Source organism: Nansenia antarctica (assembly GCF_963989245.1).
Source record: "Nansenia antarctica genome assembly, chromosome: 14".
NCBI classification, from domain to species: Eukaryota; Metazoa; Chordata; class Actinopteri; order Argentiniformes; family Microstomatidae; genus Nansenia; species Nansenia antarctica.
Genome location: NC_137684.1, coordinates 29,758,824 through 29,773,884, shown reverse-complemented (window position 1 = coordinate 29,773,884; position 15,061 = coordinate 29,758,824). Strand labels below are relative to the sequence as shown.

Sequence of the window (15,061 nt, the reverse complement as noted above, 5' to 3'; positions counted from 1 at the left end):
TCTGCCCCCCTTCCCCTCCTCCCTCTTCCCCTTCTCCCTCTTTCCCCCTCTCCCCTCTTTCCCTTTCCTCCCTCTCTCCTTCAATGTCTTGCCAAAAAGGAAGGATATTCTGCGTAATACAGTAGGCACATTGAAATATAGTGACAGCTCCCCCCCGATTCAGCGGATGTATATGTTCAGGAGTTATTCTCACACTGTTGAAATGTTGCAGCGAACTCAGATCCTGTGGTTTAAATCCATCCTGTACAACCGCAGACACGCTAGGAAAGACACAAAGAAGTACTATCAGATACAGACTCAGACGCTCACTCCTGCAGGAGAACACTATGAAGGACCATTTTTGGGTTCCGTGTAGAACTCTATCTGGATATCCTCCTACTCTCTAACCAACATGTAGGTATCTTTATCTAACTGATCTATCTAGATCGATCTATCTATCTATCTATCTATCTATCTATCTATCTATCTGTCTGTCTGTCTGTCTGTCTGTCTGTTTGTTTGTCGGTCTATTATCCATCACATCCATCCATCCATCATCCATCCTCATCCATCATCCATCCATCCATCCATCATCATCTAACCGTCTTTCTTCTTCTTCTTCTATCTGGCCATCATTTCTTCTTATTGCCTTTCTATTGTCCATCTATCTAACCTCTATCATCTATCTATCTATTCGGTCACCGTGCCTTTTCACGAGCTGCACCCCGCCTCTGGAACTCTCTCCCTCAACCACTCAGAGACTCACCCTCACTCCTCACTTTTAAATCCCACCTCAAAACCTACCTGTTCTCCCATGCCTACAGCCTCCCCCTACCCCTAGCCATCTCCCCCATCCCGGCCATACATTTAATGAATTATTATTATTATTATTATCTTATTTCAATTTATCGTCCAAACCATCTTCAAACTTTTTCCACAATGACATGACAGTTATCACTGTCACGACTGTCTGATAAAGCACTTACATCGGTGATACCATGCAGTCCAAGAAGTAATTACATAGAAATATGGATTTTATCCTTTTATTTAACAATAAAGCCTAGAAATTAAAGAGGCTAGAGAAGTGAATGTCTTTTAAGATCTTTATGAAACTTCAATTCTACCAGAGAATCCTGTCCTGTGCTGAATACTGCACTAGACATCTGTGTGTGTCCATACAGTCCTACAGCACTGTCAGTAGCCTACAAAAGAGAAACTAGGCGCTCTGTAGATCTGTAGATGACATCCATCATGGGCACTGCATATAAAAACAGATCAATCAATCATTCAAGATGGATGAAGAGGAAATAGAAACAGGTTGCTGGACACAAACGCTCTGTTTGTTTTGTTTTGTTGTGTTGCTGGGCTCTGCCTCTAGGCCACTCCCACTACTGTGTTTAACCCTCAGTCCCTAGGCCACGTAGCACATTGGATGTGAAAGTCATAAAATATATTCTATTATGATTCCATCTTGGCAACAACCCGACGAACACACCCCCTACCTCCTTGTCTCTCTCTCTCCCTCCCCTCCATCCCTGGCTCCCGTCCAGCCCCCCCATCCTCTCCTCCTCTCCTCCTCTTTCCTCTGAGTGTTTCTGAACATCTGGAGAAGAGTGACAACCTCGAAGTAAAACAGACCAACAGCTGTCCATTGGCTCCTCTTCTCTCTCTCTCTCTCTCTCTCTCTCTCTCTCTTCTCTCGTCCTCTCTCTCTCTCTCTCTCTCTCTCTCCTCTCTCTCTCTCATCTCTCTCTCTCTCTCTCTCTCTCTTTCTCTCACTCTCTCTCTCTCGCTCTCTCTATCTGTCTGATGTTGGCCGAGCTAACCAGCTCTTTGATGGATGTGTTTACACACCGCGCTGATGCTTTGTAGGGTCCGGGGTTATGGTGATCTGAGGTAAAACTACAGAATACAGGACAGTTTAATGGTTTAGTTTAATCAGACAGATTGAAGAGATTCTGAAGAAGCTGGGAGCTTATCTCGGTGGCTTGGAACCCTTTTTTTGAAGCACGCTTTTTCTTGGAGAGAGGCTCGGTGAGTTTAGGGGATATCCGAGTCCGAAATAAAGGCGCTCATTGTCAACAACGGCCTTATTAAAGCCACACTTAAGGTCCTCACCTCCCTCCCTCCGTCTCAATTCCAGTGATATACTGTATGTCCCTCAACGGGCCGCATCGAGTGTTGAAAGCAAAGCAAAAAGCCGGCAGCGGGGAGAGGATGGAGGGAAGGGAGGAGGGAGGGAGGGAGGGAGGGAGGGAAGGGAGGGAGGGAGGGAGGGACGAATGTGATTTCCAGTTGAGCGGGGACAGCATCCGCATCGTGAGACACCTGTAAAAACATCATTTTTCATCCCCGGTTGTGAGGGAATGGGGCGGATGGTGATGGGGGGGGGGGGGGGGGGGGTGGGGGGGGGGGGGGCTGGTGAATGAAGGGGGGATAGAAGGATGGCGGGATGGCAGATGGGGGCTAGTGGGAAGAAGGGTGATGGGGACGGTGGGGGGGTTTCTTTCTCTCTCTCTCTCCCTCTCTCTCTCTCTCTCTCTCTCTCTCTCTCTTTTGCCCCTAAGTCGTTATCCAGCTCCACATTTCTATGGCAGAGAGACTCTTGATTGGAGATGAAGACAGAAAGAAACAGGATACAGGGATGGGAGAACGGATGGAGAGACAACCAGCTGGTCCAAAGTCACCTCCAGCCCCCCCACCTCCAAACCTCCGCCCCAACTCCACCATCTCCTCCACCACCAACCTCATTCCAGTCTGCTTCCAACCTTCCAGAACTAGGTCGGTGTTCCGCTCATGAGAGGCAGACTTCCGGATATTCCGGAACACACAAACACCTGCCCAGGTTTTGCCATTCGTTCCAGCATGGGTCCCATCTTTGAAGCTCTAGAGGCGAAATCTAAAACCCTCCATATCTGTTTTAGGACGTTGCAAGCAGACAAAATCCACCAACTCAGTGAACTGGAAGCTCGAGACTACAGCTGCTATGATGATTGGAGGAGGGTTTTATCGTTGTGTCATTCAATATGTATCATATATATATATACTGTATACGTTACGTGTGGGGGTCGCCGTGATTGAAAACAGAGTCGTGATGTTGTAAATGGAAAATCCTAGAGCTGAGCTCGAGATCCTATACAGTAGATGATCTACAGTTGATAAAACGATCATTCTACAACAGCATGTTTGGATACTGGATTCTGATTGGCTAGCAACAGTGGTAAATATCTCAACAACCCACTGTTCAGACCGCATTTCATTCCAGTATCAATGCGCCTCCCAATCAGTCTGATTAAGAACACCTGTGCTGACCTACAATGCAATGGTGGATCTGGTTTATGGGACTAATTAATATTCTGTGGCGGAAGGATATATGTGTTCTGAAACGATTAATGATTGTAAATACATGAATTTAATGTTAAAACGGTGTATTTATTTGTTATATTATGTGGTGGCTGTTGTAGAAAAGCAATTGACCATTGGAGGGCGGGGGTTGTGGACTCATTTACCACTGTACAGGGTTTTCCTACTCGGCTTCGCCTCGTGCCACAACCCTGTACCAGTGGTAAATGAGTACACAACCCCCTTCCTCTCATGGTCAATTGCTTCCATAAACTATCAACTGCAACTCTGTTCATATGGGATATGGTTAGGGTTAGAGTAAGGGTTAAAGGAGGTGTGTGTGTGTGTGTGTGTGTGTGTGTGTGTGTGTGTGTGTGTGTGTGTGTGTGTGTCTTCTGGGAGGTGTGTGCATGAGACACTGGCAGTAGGTGGGCTGTCCAGTTGACACACAGTGAGCTGACAGGCAGGACTAGTGGAGCCAGCGGTGGTGGGGGTTACTTCCTGATGCCAAGGTGAGTGTGGGCCTGTCAGTCCGTGGAGGAGACCAGGGAGGGGGGGGGGGCTGCTCAGGGCTTTGGCATGGCCTGTGTGGGTGGTGAGATTGGCAGGTCCAGGTAGGACATGTTTAACTTCATTTCCATTAACTCAACACCCAAACGTTGCTCCTAACTCGGAGGATACCTCCTCATCTACTATGCAGCTACATCCTTATAGATTTAGCTTATTGTGTTTATTATGGTGATACCATTTTTATAAAATAACATTTAAATACATTTTGCCATTTAGTAGACGCTTTTAATCCAAAGTGACTTACAATTACGAATTACAGGGACATTCCCCCTGGAGTAACTGAGGGCTAAGTGCCTTACTCAAGGGCACACTAGTAGTGGTGTGGTTTCAGGCGGGATTTGAACTCACAACCTTCCGATCACAAGTCCAACTCACTATCCACTAGACCACCACTACCCCCCTTTTATCAACATGCAGCAGCCACCACTCTTAAACCTGTGGATGCTATTTAACTTACATTTTACATTTACATAAAAAAAAATTGGCATTTAGCAGACACCTTATTCCAAAGCGACTTACAATCAATACATTTGACTAAGCAAGTGAATCATCAATCCACCAGTCGTAGCAGGAAGAGTAATCCAGCTCAGGCCCGGGGCCATTGGCAGACTCTAAATTCCGAACAGCAATGGGTACTAATACATTTTTATTTACAGCAGCTCCAGAATGGAACAAGCTTCCAGTGGCCCTAAAAAGCTTAGAGGTAAGCTTAGCTAAGCTTTAAACGTGCAACAAAGAACTGGCTAGCCAGTGAAATGACAGAGTAGAAACACATCACAGGTAGGGAGTGCAGGGAATTTGTTTAACTATCTATGTTTGTTTTTTATGTTTTTTTGGCTGGTCGGCTCAGTGCTGCTGTTTTCTATGGCAGTGGGTCCAGTCCTGTTCAGCCGGCACAGTGCTCTGGTCATCACCGAAGCAGACGTGCGCAAGCTGTTTAGGTGGGTCAACATCCGCAAGGCGGCCGGGCCGGACGGCATCCCAGGCCGGGTGATCAAAGTGTGTGCGGTGCAGCTGGCTGGTGGCTCACAGACATATTCAATCTCTCCCTCTCCACAGGTAGAGCTCCCTCCTGCTTCAAGTCATCCATCATTGTCCCCATGCCGAAAAAGAACAATGTATCAAGTCACCCCCGTCCTCAAGAAGCCTGGTTTGGACCCTGATGACCCCCACAACTATCGACCGGTCTCCAACCTTACGTTCCTGAGGAAAATCCTGGAAAAAGCAGCTGCTGCCCAATTCCACCAACACATGTCCGAACTTGAGCTCTACGAAGCCTTCGTCAAGTCCAGTTTCAGAACTCACCACAGCACAGAGACACAGAGACCTTTAACCCTGGCCCTAGCCCTCATTAAGATCACCAATGATCTTCTCATCGCTGTTGACTGACTGGCCTCCACCTCTCGGCCTTCGACACAGTCTCCCATATATGGGGGTGGCTGTGGCGCAGGAGGTAGAGCCGCCGTCTAATGATCGCAAGGTTGGCAGATCGGCGGTTCGAGCCCCGGCTGGCCACATGTCGAAGTGTCCTTGGGCAAGACACTGAACCCCAAATTGCTCCCAGTGAGCGGGGCCGGCGCCTTGCATGGTAGCTTGCCGCCATTGGTGTGTGAATGTGTGTGTGAATGGGTGAATGAGAGGCCGTTGTAAAGCGCTTTGGATAAAGGCGCTATATAAGTGCAGTCCATTTATATATCACCCTCCTCAAATGCCTAGCTGATCACCTAGGCCTCACTGGTACAGCGCTCTCCTGGTTTCAGTCCTACCTCTCAAACAGGAAACAGTTTATCACCATTAACGGCTCCAGTTCCTCCCCGGCCCCCAGTCAGCCAAGGCGTGCCTCAAGGCTCTGTGCTTGGACCCCTCCTCTTCAACATCTACATGCTTCCCCTCGGTCAGATCATCCGTCACCACGGCCTAAATCCACTCCTATGCTGATGACACCAAACTGTATCTCAGCACTACACCATCTAAATAAAATCATGGATGTCAGCTAACCTTCTGAAACTCAACACCAGAAAGACTGAGCTCATGGTCGTGGCACCCAAGGTCGGGCTTAGGAAGGTTGGCGAATCCTTCTATCACGGAGACTGCCAATGGCCCCGGGCCTGAGCTAGATTACTATTCCTGCTACGACTGGTGGATTGATGATTCACTTGCTTAGTCAAATGTATTGATTGTAAGTCGCTTTGGAATAAGGCGTCTGCTAAATGCCAAACATGTAAATGTAAAAATGTACACGTTCAGTGTGTGCAGCAGGGGAGGCCGGAGGAGGTAGGAGGACATGGCTCATTCTAATGCTTGGAATGGAATAAGGAATGGTATCAAACGTGTGCTCAATACAATGAGCCTGTCCTCCAATTTCCACCTCCACCAACCTCGACGGGTGTATGTACTGTATGTACAGCTATCTTCAGTCCTCCTGTTGTAATGTGAGGCATTTGTACTCCCCACTTGCCTATCTGGGCTCCATCACACATCACAGATAAATCCAGGCACCTGGTTCGAGGTGCGGCCCCGTCTCAATGGGAAGCCCCTCCACCCCCCTATAGCCTGTGATTTATGGCCCCAGGGAAGGTGTTCTTCTGGGACGACTGGGTCAAGGTCACCGGCCGAAACCCACCTGACAAGATAAGCTGGCCATATCCTGTCCCTCCCCACTCCCCACCCCAACGACAGTCGTAACCCGGCACCTGGGGATGAGGAAGGGGTGAGAGTAGGGTTGGCTGGGGGTGGTGGAGGGGGAGGGGTGCATGGGTTAGGGGGTGAGGGATAGGTGAGGGGTGAGGGAGATGATGAAGGGTGGGTTTGATGGGATTAGGGGGGCAAGGATAGGGTAGAATACAGGTCGGTGATGAAAGAGTGAGTGAGGGTTAGGGTTAGGGGGGTAGAGGCCTACAGTACCTGCACACACACACACACACACACACACACACACACACACACGCACACACGGATACACACACACACACACACACACACGACACACACACACACACACACACACACACACACGCACGCACACACACACACGAGACACACACGCACGACACACACACACACACGACACACACACACACACACACACACACAAACAAACACGAGACACACACACACACACACGGATACACACACACACACAGACACGGATACACACACACACACACACACACACACACACACACAAACACGGATACACACACACACACACACACACGGATACACACACACACACACACAGATACACACACACACACACACAGGAGCCCAAGTGGCAGTGTGCTGTTGACAGCTGGTGCGTAGCAGTATGTAGGTGGGGGTCTAGACCGCTCCAGCTGTAGCCACACACACATGACACACACACACACACACACACACACACACACACACACACACACACACTGTAGCCAGCGAGCTTTGGACCACGTCCAGACTCCGACACGAGGAGCGGGGGGGGAAAGACCGCGGGTCACACACACACCCCCCCCCCCCCCCCACCAGGATGGAGCGATCCGTCCGGCTATTGGTTTCACACTGTTCACCTCTCCATCTCTCACAAGCAGTGAGCACTGAGCTAGACCATCTGGCGAGGGGGGGGAGGGCGGGATGGAGGTGGGGGATTGTTCCTTTCAACAGACAGGAATGCAGGGGGTCAGGGAAAGCCGTCGGGTGGATTTGACCCCCGCATTCATGCCGTGAGGAATGACCCCCGCGGCCAGGCACGCTGCCTGCTGCTGCTAAGCTCGGGAGCACAGTAGCGCTCTGCGTAATGTCTGGAGATCAGAAACATGTGTGTGTGTGTGTGGGGGAGGGGGGGGGGGGCGGGTAGCGTAAGGGTGGGTGTGATAAGGTGGTGCGGTGGTTTTGGCTGTGATCAGCCTGGATCTGTTCTAAATGGCCTTCTGTACAGTGCTGCTCATGCCCTGTTATGTAACTATCCTCTATTCAGTTGTTAAGTCTGACAGCAATTTCCGGGTCCAAATAAAAACTTCCCCGCACCAGAGTACTAAAGCGGTAGAATGACAGTTCAATCGTTTTTTAGACTGGGATCTATTCATACAACAAGGGACACAGCACTTTCCCGTTTTCCCATATCGTCAGCGTCTTTGAGCCTCGGAAAAGCGCTATACAAATATAATGAATTATTATTATTACTGAGGCATTTCGAAGAGAGTGCCTCAGCCAACGTTGGACCCGGAAACACGTCACGACTTAACAACCGAATAGTCCCAACGGCCCTATGTAGTCAACTTACCAGTGTTTTAACTTCTGTCCTATGTAATCTAGTACTCCTCGTGCCCTATGACTTAACTTCCATCTGTCTTACGTAGCCCACGTCCCAAGCACAATGTTTTAACTATTGTATTGTGACATCATAATAATGTTCTGTCTACTTCTGATACTCTAGTGTGTTTACCTTCCACACCAGACATGTTGGTGCATATGACTGAAAGTACCTCCTTATTATGCAATATGTTCTGGGTTCAGGAGCTCTTAGCTCCTTCCTGAACAATGTTATAATGGGTAATTTGGATACATTATTAGATTGTTATGGTGATGACCCCTAACCTTACACAGGAAGTGGGGGTGTGGTCAATGTGTGTTATGCGGAAGGGGAGATCAGTCTGTGAATGTACTCTGGCACGTGAACTACAAGTCTCCGGTATTAAAGTTATGAAACCGCACCACTGGCGTGATTATTGAAGTCAGGTTACCACAAACATGAATAGTGTTAGCAGTATTAGGGTTCTCACTAGAACATTTGCTTCACTTGGAATCGGAGTTTAGGATAAAATTTGCTTTGCTCTGCGTCGTTTGGAGCTGTGAGAACGCGCATTCGAAGTCACTCCCGGAGCAAACAACCGACGCATGCTCCGCTTGAAAAGGGTGGTTTCGCTCCGGTTAGAAACGACGCATCGAGGCTGTCCATAGGAAAACAACAGCGCATGCGTGTTGATCTGGATAAGAGTGGGACGAACAGGCAATTTAAAATGTTTCTGACCAATCAACTACCACGTCTGTTGCTTCGAATTGCGTATGTTACTTCGTTTACATAAAGGGCTGTGAGAACGTAAATCAGAGAAATAATTTATGCAACAATGTTGCAATCTCATCCACTTCATGATTCGGATTTTCATGTGGAGAACATGACCTAAATGACTAAGCCATGATGGACAGGAGTTCTGACCAGTGGATGGATTTGACAGACCCAGCATGGCCCTGCCCTGGCCCTGATCTTGTGCTTTGATTCAGTGTAATATTATTGTTTCACGTCAGATCAGTCGTATCTTGAAAGCACTCATGGGATAGATCCATAGAAGCTCAAATATGTCATACAAGAGCCGTCGTTACCGGGAGAGGGCCAGGTCCGTTGGGGGTCTGAAGGTCGTGTAGGAATGATACCACCTGTGGTCGTACACCGTCCATCCTCAGATCACAGACAGAGGAGAGAGGATGAGAGGAGAGAGGATGAGAGGAGAGAGGATGAGAGGAGAGAGGATGAGAGGAGGATAGCTCCTATTTCAAACACAGGCAGGTGACAGAGGGGCTGCTTGGTCTCTTGTTTATTACAGGAATCACCACGTCTTCAGACAATGTCAAACATTTTTACAGACTTGTTGTTTATATGCTTCCATTTAGAGGGAAAGGGGCAACACATTGGGAAAAAAACCTCAAAATATTCAACTCAGCGGGAACACATTTTGCAAAGCCCTTGTCCAAAAGGCACTGGAAATCAACTGGTTTAACGTCAGAGGGTCATCTTTTAAAAAACATGCACACAGCAAATACATCTGTGACGATGAAACTGTGGTCTTGTTAAGACGGCTCAGTGGAATACAATATACATAGCTTAGATATGTAGTATCTGTTGAGCTTATGACGGCACTGTTACTAAATTGCTCTGTTTGCATAATATGCTACACCTAATCGTGAGTTTAGAATTAAAGGTTCTAGAATCTCCGTTTAGGGTAGTTCAGAGATATTGAGCGTCAAAGTTTTTACATTCCATTATGTTTTGTGAGATAGAACCTTTGTATTTTATTAATTACTCAACTAAAAAATGTCAACATTTTAAAAATAACACCACACAGGCATTAGTAAACACCTAATGGATCAGATTATGTAAAAAAAAAACTCAATTTTGACCAAAAATGGAGATAGAACCTTATAATTCTAACGTCACGTAATGTTTGAAAACGAATTAAGACCAGTCAAAGTAATGCTGGCTTGTTTCTTTAACACAATGACCGTAAATACAGATGTAAAGCCACCACCATAACTTGCGGTACCAAAAGCGTTTTGTATGGACTGCAGGCTCCAGGTTTAGGTGATATACGGTAAATGTGAGGTTGTAGAGAGCAGATATCTTAAATATTTTCAAGATTAAATACACCTTATCTGGTCACTATTTATTTAAATACATAATGTGTCTTTTAAGTTAGATTTGACCATTTCATGGAATTATGTTTGATGACGACAACGATTATTTGAAATGTCTGCAAAGGAAATGTACAAAAAAACAATTCTCTCTTTAAATAATAATGATAGTAGTACATTCAAAACAATAGCATAATAATCCTCAGTATTTTTGTTTTGTTGTGGGTTTTAAATATCTCATGACGGGAAGCTTGGCCAGGACAATCTGTCTGTCTGTCTGTCTGTCTGTTTGTCCATCCGTCTGTTCGTCTGTCTGTCAGTCTGTCAGAGAAATCCAAATGCATTCAGTCTATTTGAGGAAGTTTCTGTCCAGATCTCTTCTGACGTGAGACCGATAACGTCGATCCCACTTATCCCGCTTGGCTCGGTTGCCTAGAGGACGGTGCTGCCATGGCGATGGATTCAATCCGCAATGGTTCCATCCATCCTCCATCCTCCTACATGAAGACAACACTCCACACTTAAGAGTGTCCATCCACTGTGTTGTGTTGTACTATGTCCTCTGGGTGACTGGCGTTTCGTTGACAGTCCCTCTTAGCTAATTGAAGAAACTGCCCATCTCCTTTCCCAGCTTTGTGTTGAAATGTAAAGGTGGGTGATAAACCAAACTCTGAACGTACATAGACACAGATATTACAGATAAGATGGGAGGGAGAAGGGTCGGCTGTGACATGTGGCATGTGCCCAGATCAAAGCAAAGGACTGTCCGGTGGTTGAGGTGCTGCGGAAGGGAACACGTCGAGTCATCCTCATGTACAGTAGGGGCTGTCTCCCCGTTATTTCATCCTCTTCCTCCATCTCTCCTCTCCTTTCTTTACCCTCTCTCTCTCTCTCTGTCCCTCTCTCTCTTTCTCTCTCTCCTCTCTCTGTCTCTCTACTAGCTATGGTACTAGCTACCCAGCTAGTACTAGCTAGCTACTATGGTACTATAGCTACCCAGCTCAGCTACCGGCAGCCACAGCCTTCCACCACCATGTCCTCGTAGTTCTTGAGCACCACGCGGTCCTCCGGGTCGGTGTAGAGCAGGGCCAGGGGGCTGAGGGAGGTGGGCACGCAGCAGGCGCGCGGCACCGCGCCGTTCACCGAGTTCACCAGCGTCTGCACCATGGCGTGGCTGGACGAGTTCATGTGGTCGGCCAGCGGGAAGCGGCACTCGCCCAGGCAGAAGTAGGCGTCGTAGCCGCTCGGCGCGATGATCCACTTGTGCCACCCGACGTCGTTGAAGTCCACGTAGAGCGGGTGGCGGCGGCAGCGTGCCCTGGACAACCGCTTCAGCTTGGCCGCCCGCCCGCCGTTGCGCTTCACCCTCCCGCGCTCGTTCCAGCCCCCTCCTCCCCCTCCACCTCCTCCTCCTCCCCCTCCCCAGCCTGGCCCGGACCACTTGTCCCTGTCCCTGTCCTTGTCCCTGTCCCTCTTCGGGTCTCTACTACCCCCCCGGTCTCTACTGCCGCTGCTGCCGCTGCTGCTGCTGCTGGTCCCCTTGCTGCCCCCCTTGTCCCTGGCCCCTTTCCTGCCCCCCCTCATCCTCTGGGTCGCCCCTGCCCCCCCACCCCCGGGGCTCCTCCTGCCATGGGCGGAAGCCAGTGGCTTCCCGCGCCCGTCATGGCTGTAAGTCACCAGCAGGGGTCTCTCTTGCGCCCAGCTGCGCTCGTCCTGCCCCAGGGACCTGCGCACCCTCAGGTGTCCCTCCCCGTGTCCTTCTCCTCCGTCCTTCTCAGCAGAGAAAGGGAGAGGAGGGGTGGGTGAGGGTGAGAGGAGGGCGGCAGTGCTACTGTTGTTCTCAGGGGTCACCGGGGTCACCTCAAGGAGGAAGGCCAGGTCGTCTGTCCAAGTGAGGGCCCCCTGGAGAAGCTCCGGGGTGAGGATGAAGGCTTCCCAGGAACCGGCTGTGAGTTCGGGGTCGGAGTCGGCTGGGAGTAGCCTAGACTCCAGCAGAGTGGGCTCAGAGTTCCCACGGCCCTCGGAGAGGTAGAGGCTGGCCCTGTGGGGGCCCACAGCCACGCCCACCGCCCCACCGCCACCACCGCCCCGGAGGAAGCGCAGTTCTGCGGAGACCACCCTCTCGTCCTGGGGGATGGAGGAGACGTTGAAGGAGAGGTGGACCCTCCTCTTGTTGTCTGGTGTGGTCGTCTGCCTCTGTTCGAGAGGAGGTGAGGGACGGGCTGATTCTGAGAAGAAGGAAGGGAGAGAAGAAAGGGAGAGATAGAAAGAGGGATGGGTAAGAGGTTTAAGAGGCTTTCAACATTGTTCTGCAAAGCAAAAAAAAAAGACCAAGAATTTGAGACGAAATTACAAAAAAGACACACGCGCACACACACACACACACACATACACACACACACACACACACACACACACACACACACACACACACACACAGTCACTGCAGTAGTTTGAAGGTCTCCCTTGAATGATTTCCCAGGCCCAAGGAAAACTGCCTAGCACAGTAATCTCCATGTCAAACGACTCTCTAAATACTCAGAAATCACCTTCAACTTTCATCTCATCTTCAATGTCAGACACATTACGTGCCATAAACGGTCAGATAACCTATCCTTTGCACACACGCATGCACACACACACACACACCCACCCACCCGCACACACTCAGCCACCCACTCCCCCCCCCCCCCCCCCCACACACACACAGTACACGCTTCGAAATAGGATCTCCATATGTTGATGTCAGCGTATGGGTGTTATGGAAATCCGTCTTATCATTGGAAGATAGATGGTCCCAACTGAATAGTTTTGTTGTTTGTTTTGCGTCATAACAGAGAAGACAGAAGGCTGGGTATCACAGACTGGATGTCTGCTGGGTCACCTGACCCTGGTGAAAGCCTAGAACTGCGGCCAACCATGTAGGCTCAATATTACAGGTTGTGGACCCTGAGGAGCATGCCCATTCTATCTATTAGATGTCTATAAACTTTCTATGTTGTTGAGATGCTTTATTAAGGCCTGGACTACACGTATATGGATTTGTCTTTTTGCAGATATTTTCGTCCTCGTTTAAAAAAAAACTCTGTCCACACCACAAAAATATCTCTGTCCATACCAAAAGCCAAAACTGAACACGATCTGTCAAATACCGTAGAAGAACGTTATGGGCGTTGACAACTTGAGTCTGTCTTCTAACCAACCCAAGTGTCTTCTAACCAACCTGAGTCTGAACCCAAATAGTTTTTTGTCTGACTGCATTAGTTTTAAGATATTTTTTACTGGTTTTAAGAAAATATCGGCAAGTGAAAATTCTCCTGTTCTTTTGGCAGATAATTTACCTTTTTGCTTATTTTAGTACTATTTTCCCCCATTTTATAGATTTTTTATCTTGTTTTCTAGGGCTGACTTTCTGCAGTGCCGAGTCTGTCGTCTCTCTGTCACCCACCTGTGTGGTGGAAGCTGCGGACCGTGTTGGCCTCCTGCACGTGCTGACTGGGGAAGCTGAACTGCGGGTCCTGGACCAGGTGGTACTGCTCGGAGTGGAAGCGGTACAGGTCCAGCAGGTACTGGGGGACGGGGGCGGCTCCGGGCCTGGGGTTGGGGTGGGCGTGCAGGCCCAGCCTGGTCAGCAGCAGGTTCTGGACGGTCTGGGCCAGGCTGGGCTGGGGCGGCCGGGGGGGCGACGACAGGGATGACACGCTGGCGCCGCCGTCACGGGGCTCGCTGGCGGCTCCGCCCTGGCGACCAGACGAGCCTTGAGGTAGCAGCAGGACCATCAGGACCAAGAGGTTAGCAGGGAACATGGTGGATCTGTGGATAGAGGGAGGAGGGAGAGGTTAGCAGGGAACATGGTGGATCTGTGGATAGAGGGAGGAGGGAGAGGTTAGCAGGGAACATGGTGGATCTGTGGATAGAGGGAGGAGGGAGGGGTTAGCAGGGACCATGGTGGATCTGTGGAGAGTATACATATAGTGGCGGGGCGGCTGTGGCTCAGGAGGTAGAGCGGGCGTCTAACGAATGCGAGGTCGTTTGTTCGATCCCCGGCTCCTTCTGTCCACATGTCAGGTGAGGTGACCTTGGGCAAGACACTGAACCCCAAAATTGCTCCCGATGAGCAGGCTGGGAGCCTGCACCTTGCATGATAGCTTGCCACCATCGGTGTGTGAATGGATGAATGAGAGGCCGTTGTAAAGCGCTTTGGAATAAGGCACTATACGAGTGCAGTCCATTGATAGAGTGCGTGTTGGAAGGAGGAATTGAAATGTCACTGAATGGAGATTGCATATGACGAAGTACTCGACATATCATCTTTGTTCTCTCCTCCCCGCCATACTTATTTCTCATCAGGCCATACTGTATGCACTCACGCTGGCCTGGTATCAAGACTGTATGCACTCACGCTGGCCTGGTATCAAGACTGTATGCACTCACGCTGGCCTGGTATCAAGACATTTACTGTCTGGCGTCCACATAAAGTTGTTTGCTGGATACACAAGGCTGTTAAAACAGCATCACAGTGTTTTCTTTATTGTTAATTTATGACCGTGTTGCCAATGCAAGAGCTATATCTCCTAGGACACCCAAGCCCCGCGGGGATGGGAGTGATTAAACAGAGGCCGTATCTATGTTGTGTGTGTGTGCATGTGTGTGTGTGTGTGTCCGTGTGAGTGTGTGTGTGTGTGTGTGCGAGTGTGTGTGTGTGTGTGTGTGTGTGTGTGTGCGTGTGTGTGTGTGTGTGTGTGTGTGTGTGTGCGTGTGCGTGTGCGTGTGCGTGTGTGTGTGTGCATGT

General features: G+C 49.4%; 1 protein-coding gene across 1 annotated transcript in view; it reads right to left on the bottom strand.

The window, feature by feature from the left end:
* Positions 1 to 11,274: 11,274 nt before the first annotated feature.
* Positions 11,275 to 15,061, bottom strand: part of bmp16 (bone morphogenetic protein 16) — a gene marked incomplete at its 3' end in the record, with an annotated part of 11,961 nt that continues 8,174 nt past the window's right edge. Inside the window, exons 2-3 of the mRNA XM_080545142.1 lie at positions 13,718 to 14,082; positions 11,275 to 12,497 (exon numbers count right to left, since the gene is read on the bottom strand). Of these exons, the coding sequence (XP_080401268.1) occupies positions 11,275 to 12,497; positions 13,718 to 14,075 (1,581 nt within the window). The 5' untranslated portion in view covers positions 14,076 to 14,082. The remainder of the gene's footprint in view (positions 12,498 to 13,717; positions 14,083 to 15,061) is intronic.